Source organism: Synchiropus splendidus, chromosome 6 (genome assembly GCF_027744825.2).
Source record: "Synchiropus splendidus isolate RoL2022-P1 chromosome 6, RoL_Sspl_1.0, whole genome shotgun sequence".
Classification (NCBI taxonomy): Eukaryota; Metazoa; Chordata; class Actinopteri; order Syngnathiformes; family Callionymidae; genus Synchiropus; species Synchiropus splendidus.
The window spans coordinates 15,174,238-15,181,991 of NC_071339.1; the positions used below are offsets into that span (position 1 = coordinate 15,174,238).

General features: G+C 41.6%; 1 protein-coding gene across 2 annotated transcripts; it reads left to right on the forward strand.

The window, feature by feature from the left end:
• The first annotated feature begins 952 nt into the window (after positions 1-952).
• Positions 953-6,730, forward strand: idh3b (isocitrate dehydrogenase (NAD(+)) 3 non-catalytic subunit beta). 2 transcript variants are annotated; one of them, XM_053867840.1, is made up of 11 exons: positions 953-1,071; positions 2,153-2,326; positions 2,416-2,536; positions 2,614-2,674; positions 2,747-2,879; positions 3,572-3,705; positions 3,786-3,888; positions 4,041-4,187; positions 4,277-4,371; positions 4,451-4,511; positions 6,327-6,730. In XM_053867840.1, the coding sequence occupies exons 1-11, from the start codon at positions 1,030-1,032 to the stop codon at positions 6,402-6,404; spliced, it is 1,149 nt and encodes a 382-aa protein (XP_053723815.1). In that variant the 5' UTR covers positions 953-1,029; the 3' UTR covers positions 6,405-6,730. The 2 variants fall into 2 exon arrangements, with proteins under 2 accessions (XP_053723815.1, XP_053723814.1); XM_053867839.1 differs by lacking the exon at positions 6,327-6,730 and adding an exon at positions 4,908-6,291.
• The last annotated feature ends 1,024 nt before the right edge of the window (positions 6,731-7,754 follow it).

The window sequence follows — 7,754 nt, forward strand, 5'->3', positions numbered from 1 at the left end:
AAAGAGCAGTTGCTCAGTCATTGCTTGTTTAAGTCTGAAATCCAGGATGAACAACCCTCAAACTCAATGTCACATACACTGCCTTATTAAATCCCATAAACCTCTAATAACGTTACTATTATGGTTCCAATTGATTACACTATCAGGCCAAGTACTGTTGTTACTTTAACCCCGATGACTCATACAAGCGACACTTCATGTCTCTATATGGTGTTTTCTTTTGATTTTATTGCCCGTTACTGAAGTCCATTACCATAAAAGAATGAAGCTGATGTTGATGCATGTCATGTTTCCCAATTGTTCGCATGTGGACCACAAGTGTAGGTAATTCAGCATGGCCAGCAAAAGCTTTACATGTGGACAGCTTAAAATCGAGTACTGCCGTCTTCTTCTTTCAGCAAATGTCATCAGGGTTCGGCACAACCAAGTCTCCCCCTCACATATATCCTCATCAAGCCCTCCTTCACCATGAAGTGGTTGTCTTCCTCTTCTTCCATCTCCAACATTATTGGGCAAACAATGACTCCCCTCCCAACCAAACATACCAAGGGTGGGCAAATACAGTTCCAAAGTGGCCATCAACCACAAAGAAAGAAGTACAAAAGAAAAAGTCTTAAACTTAAGTCAAAACTTAAATGTGTTTCTCAGGTAATATAAAACAAGGAGAAAATAGGGAAAAGCCAAATTATGACATGACATTGTATCCTCAAATATGCTGTTCGATTATATATACTTTTATTTAATGTACATTTTGTTTAAAGGTTGTGACTATAAATCATAAATATTACTTTTCACGTGATCTCGGTAACATAAAAAAAATTATAATAATCACATAAGAGTTTTTTTATGGCTTTTCCCAATACTTTTAATAGCTTGTCAATTTGCGTAACTAACATTTGTAGATTTGCGCTGACATCACGAGACCGTAAAAATACATGCCTCTGGAAGGCGTGCTACACCTTCTAGCCACTGGATGTCCCTCTACCATATTTGTCAGCGCCACCACAGAAGAAGAAACCACATCTCACCATGGCGGCTGTCATCCGAGGAGGCTTGGTAACATTGGCCAAGGTGAGTTCAGAGCTCGTTGGTTTTCACACGTATAGTCGCATTTATTTTGAATATAGGTTGTCGAGTTACTGTCACCTTACGGGAACCGATTTGTTAGCTCATACTGTTGTAGACGACGCATTTTCCTGCTTCTCACAAAACGAGGCACACATTCACTGACAGTGCTCAAACACATCACGTTGAAATAATAGTTAGTTATATTGGTATTTATTTATTTATGTTTTTACAGCGTGTGGTTTACAGTTATTTTATATGTAAGTTCAGTATTAATTCACACCACTTGTCATGTGTTTATCTTGTTAAGATATGTTAGCATACCACAAAATCTTGGGCCTTAGCAGGTATTCACGTCTGTTTAGCGAGTGTCCTTGCTTGTCGGTAAATACTACTGTTAAATCTTCCTCTGAGACATTTAGCTTGCCACTTGAGCGTAGCAATATAACAGTAGCAGCTGTGTTTTACTCTCAAATGTCAACACCTTTGAGGTCACAGTTCTACAATACAAGAAGCAAACAGAAGGCTTAATCCAAGCAAGACACAGTTCCAAAGATATTTAATATCATAATAAATCATTAAGTGACCGGACAGTGGTCCATCAATCAGTTATGCTGCAGTTATCTTTAGACAAATATATGTCCTTTCTCTTCCCTTAACGTGAGGTTAGGTCGAGTGGGCAGCAGCCTAAGTAAACAAGCCTATACCTCCCTCTCTTCAGAAATCTCCCAGGATTATGTCGGTAGTCCCGTACCACTGGTATATACTTGACAGTCATCCAGGAGCCACCTCAACTGGCTTCTCCTGATGCAGAGGAGCAGGAGCTAGACTTTGAGCCTCTCTTAGATGGACATGAGAAGCGCAACACTCTGCTGAGACGTCAAATTTACTTTGAATTTTTAGTTGCTTCCCAACACTGCACCAATCGCTCATTCAATACCAAATTTGTCAAATACTTTCATCCATTATATTTGCTTCACAAAACCCAAATGCATACCAGAGTAACATGTTTACTTTACACTGGACTTCACTGTTGCTGGGTACAGCTGGTGCTCCAATGTTGTCAAGTTATCCTATCTGTCCTCAGGGCCTGAGTGGCCCCCGGTGGCAGCAGCTGGCCTCGCGACCATTCAGTGCTACTGCAAGTTTGTGTGGCATTGATACCTCCCCCGCCCGTGCTGATGCAACCTTTAAGGTCACTATGGTACCAGGTGATGGAGTTGGACCTGAACTGATGTCTGCTGTTAAGGATGTGTTCAAGGTGACTCAAGAACTGACCAAAGAGTTCATATAAACACATCTATAATTTAACAACACTAATCCATATCCTGTGTGCTGCCTGACTAACAGGCTGCAGATGTTCCAGTAGAATTTGAGGAGTTTCACCTGAGTGAAGTTCAGAACATGGCAAGCGAGGAGAAATTGGAGCAAGTCTTGACTTCGTTGAAGAACAACAAAGTGGCCATTAAAGGTCAGTGTTTTTTCTGGGTGACTGCTATCATCTGATGCAAAAGTTAAGTAAAAAATTAAAATAAAATGACATTTCAGGAAAGATTCACACTCCCATGGAGTTCAAAGGAGAATTGGCTTCATATGAGATGAGACTGAGGTACAAATCTAATCTGTGTGAAGGTCACCTTTCATCATAGATCTAAGAATGAATTTACTTCATTATCCACAGACGTAAACTGGACCTCTTTGCCAATGTGGTTCATGTGAACAGCCTCCCAGGTTACAATACTCGCCACAACAACCTGGATCTGGTGATCATTCGTGAGCAGACTGAGGGAGAGTATAGCTCCCTGGAGCATGAGGTAGGCGAAAGATTTCAGTGTCGTGCCTCCATTCGTGCATAACATTTGACTTTGTGATGAATTTATCTATCTCAAAACCAGCTCTCTCACTTGATGGGGGTGTTGATATCACTCAATGACATCCAGTTGATATTGGGTGAATTCCTTCTACTCCCTAACCCGCAAGCCCACAAAACCAAATATGAAGGGTGTGTGACTTAGAAATGGGGCACACCGTCAATGCAGATACGTCCTCAGACTGTGGAGGCAGCATTATGCAAAGGCAGAAAAGACCTGAACTGACACCCTTTGAACCTAAAAGTGAATCCCACCACATGCTTGTTATTGTTTTTTATGACTTTAATTGTGATCTTATTATTTTCACCACTGCTTTTTCTGAGCCTACCCATATGCAAAAAATAGGGTCTTTTGAAACCAATAGACTGTTATTTTATACGTTTGGCAATGATTATTTTATTTTAACAGTATATATATATATATATATATATATATATATATATATATATATATATATATATATATATACACACACGCCGGAGGCTCCACCGAACCCCTGAGAACGACTCACCGAACCCCTAGGGTTCGATCGAACCCAGGTTAAGAACCACTGCTCTAATGCTTTAAGTGACCAGAGAGATGTGCATTTACGGCCCAGCTCCAGTCTGTACAAACACCTTCTATTTTCTCTCCAGAGTGTGAGTGGTGTGATTGAATGTTTGAAGATCATCACACGAGAGAACTCGAGACGCATCGCCAAGTTTGCATTCGACTATGCCACAAAAAAAGGCCGGAGCAAGGTCACTGCAGTTCACAAGGCCAACATCATGTACAACCCTCTTTTTTACTTTTTCTCTTGTGCGATCTAATCTGGACTTTCTGACTAACTGTCATTTCATGTGATCCCAGGAAACTGGCTGATGGCTTGTTCCTGCAGAGCTGTGCTGAGGTGGCGCAGCTGTATCCAAAGATCAAATATGAGAACATCATCATCGATAACTGCTGCATGCAGGTATTGACTTGACTCGATTTGAAATGAAGAAACTAAAAACTTGGCTGACAAACCAACCTCTATCTGCTCTAGTGATTGACAGATCTGCTGTATAAGTGAAGCTTTTCATTGGTGTATTAACACTGTAACAACATTGCTATCGTTTGTTGTAGCTGGTCCAGAACCCGTACCAATTTGATGTCCTGGTGATGCCAAATCTCTACGGAAACATTATTGACAACTTAGCCGCAGGGCTGGTGGGAGGAGCCGGCGTCGTCCCCGGTGAAAGTTACAGTGCAGAATACGCCGTATTCGAGACTGTACGTTTACTATATTCTCTGTTCTATAGCTCTCAGGAATTGTGTTAATGGTGTTGTTTTCCTGAGCCCTTGTTTCCATTTCTTTTTAGGGTGCCCGTCATCCGTTTGCTCAGGCAGTTGGTCGGAACATTGCCAACCCCACTGCTATGTTGCTGAGTGCTGCTAACATGCTCAGACACCTAAAGTGAGTCCCTCTGATAAGCGCACATGAATGAACTGAACTCTGCTGAATTGAAATGTTCATGCCGAATGTTTGGTTTCAGCTTGGAATATCACTCCCAGATGGTGTCAGACGCTGTCAAGAGGGTCATCAAACAGGGCAAGGTAAGAGTGTCGATGTCTGCTGCATGCTCTTGTGGAACATTCATGTGGAACATTTGTAACACTATTGTGCTGATTCAGTCATTCGTAAGATCCCTGTTAAATCTGGAAATTGATCACAACTAACTAACTTTTACGTTTATGGTTTGTTTGTATAGACAACTTTGTGAACCAGAAATGTCTTTATTTTCAAACTAAAACCCGAAAATATGCTGTGAGTTTGGTCTTCATGTCTGTGTCTTTTTCTCACACTTTCATGTGTGTTTAAGATGAAATGAATTTTCCTTAAAATATTGAATTGTCTGCTGGAAGTCTGAAGTGGCCTTCCTCTCCCTGTTTCCTTCACTTTAATCCCCCCTTGTCTCCCCTTTACCCCGTGTGTGTGTGTACACATCCCAGGTGCGGACACGAGATCTCGGCGGTTACTGTACCACTGGCGATTTTATGCGTGCTGTTGTGGAAAATCTGCGCCACCGCCCCGTCTAATAATTCCATCCCCTTGACTATTTGACCTTGAACATGTATTCTCTCCTCACTGTGCCTTTTGCTGTCAAATCTCATTAAACTTGAATGATTCATTCATGTTTTGTTTGCTGACAAAGTCTCTCATGCCTTCTGGAGAACACCACTGTTACTTTTGTGTTTACATCTCGTCTCACCATGTATCAAGTGATTCTTGTATACATGAGTCAGCGGATGCTCCTCTGTTGACACAAATAAAAGTGCTTACACTCACAACCTAAAACTGTGTCTAGCTAAATATGAAAGTGTGTGTCAATGCTATCCTTGTCCTTTGGTGCTGTTCCTAGGTCAGTCAATATAGACAATGTTTGAAGCATGTCCCCTTTTACCTTACCCTTGTTACAATTATGAAAGAAAACAAACACCTTTTAGTGATCAGTGGTGAAGTCCATATTTCCATCTTTCATTTTACTTTTACTGCTTTAGTGCTACTCCAGACAAGCATAAGAAGTTTATTTGATATGAGATGGATTGTATTTTTTTATCAATTGTTTTCTGCTTATCTAAGGTCTGATTGTGGGGGCAACAGGGGAAGTAAAGACTTCCCTCTCCCCAAAACCCCCCTTCAGCTCTTCACTGAATTTCCTTGTCAAGCGAGAGGCCTCATATCTCCAGTGTGTCCAGGGTCTGCCATGAGGTGACTCTTGTCAGGAAACATCCCGACATGAGTCACAGTCTCTGTGGAGGAGCAGAGGCTCTGCTCTGACTCTCTCTGAGATGACCCTCTAAGAGAGTGCCCAACAGAGAAAACTCTTGTTTGGTCTAACAAGCTGGTGACCACAGGTGAAATGTGAAATCCACTGGTCAGTGGAGAGCTTTGTCTTCTGGCTCAGCTCTGTCTTCACCTTGATGGAGTCCTTCAGACTGAAGATGCTAAACTGATCTGTCTATCTCCATCCTCACTCCAGCTGGGGAAGATCTCGTCTCCAGGCTGGGCTTGACAGTCCTCCCTTTCCATTATTTTGTTCTCATTGTGGAGAGTGGCTTGCATTTCATCGATGTGCTAGTGAAACCTTGTCTAGATGGTGCTCTGTTGAAAAAGTCTTCTTGAACTGATCAGGGTGCTGTTGTTGATGAGATTTGTGCAGATAAAAACTTTAATTCAGCTGACGCAGGTCTGGTGATGCAATTAATATGCTGGTGTATTGTGTGTGCTTGACCCTCACCATGATTGAAATATTTTCCTGTCTGCATATTTAAAGGGCAGATGACTTCCTGCTGCCAGCGACACTGCCTGATGACAAGTGTTGCAGCAGCTGCTCACACACTGACACACTGTTCTTGTGTTTGCAACAGGTGCGTACTGGAGACCTGGGGGGCTACGCCACCAGCGACGAGTTCACCAGGGCTGTCATTGCCAACCTGCCACTTTAATTATTGTGTTTGCATGTCTGTCGGCCGCAAAGACGCACACGCTTTGTGTTTCCTGTGTTACTTGATCTCTTGACAGTACACAACGGGAAGCGTATATCCACAACAGTTATGAGATGATTCTTTTCTTTTTCTGGCATCATGTTTGCTAGATGCACCGATCACATCAAGGCTTTACCATCAAATAATGCTTGGAAACTTCCTCGTTATTTATTTTCCTGAAGCTCTGGTTTTTATTTTGGTGACATATTTAATAAATAATCATGTGACCTCATGTGTGGGACCAGATTCAGTTTACTTTTGATTGGGGTTTGGACAATAAGAGATGATGTTTGAATTTATGTGAACAGATTCCACTGATATTTGATCATTCTTGTGTCAAATATTATACTTATTGTATTGTTATTATTTTTATTATATTTAATGAACTTTTCTTTGTCAAGTCTCACCTCTACTTTGTAAAAATATTTTCCATTCACCATCGCTGTACCAGCGAACTCTGTCGTGTTCTGGGTGGAGATCAGAGCTGGACGACCCACACACTCTTATTCACTCACACCCTCATCTGGGAACACTAGGAAATCTGGACCATTCAGTAGGAGCTGTCCCATCTACTCAGGGGACGTGGGGGAGAGGCAGGGACCCTCTGGACAAGTCACCAGTCGGTCTCACTAAAAGACAATCAACTGCTCACACATGAACTCAGACAACAGACAAGGCATCAAACTTGCAAAATTGGCCCATCAAGTCATGTTATGCTGCCCACCAGATCTTTAAATAAATAGAGAAAACCGGAATATGCTTCAGGAGGCGGACAAATCACAAAGAGTTTGGAGTCATTTTCCCATCAAAACTAATGTGAATTGATTTCTTCCTGATGGCAGAAGATGGATGGGTTTTGCTGTCACATGTAAGCTGACAGCTTTTTCGTAACATTTACAACATAAAATAAAGGTTATCTTAAATATGTAAGATGCCGTATGTCTTTAAAACTATAGCATGAGTGGATAGTTAGTGTTAGTTACCATGACGTTACACTGACTGTTACACTGTTTCACTGTCCATTTTTAGCGACTTCAGAATGTTTGGTAGGTTTCCACATTACCATCTTGGAACTGAACTCTCATGAGGGAAAACAATGTTTCTCCCTTTATTTCCACAAATTTATTTCCTATTGCCAGTGGTTGGTAACAAAAACTCTAGACTAAAGAAGTCATACTTGACAGAATGAGTATCACGCAACTGACCACATGATCATTTTAGGCGTTTCCCAGTGGCTCTGTGTCATCCCAAGGAGCAATCGGGTTGAGACGATTTCCTCGAGTTCCTGTCTGAATAAGTTTGACAAAGACA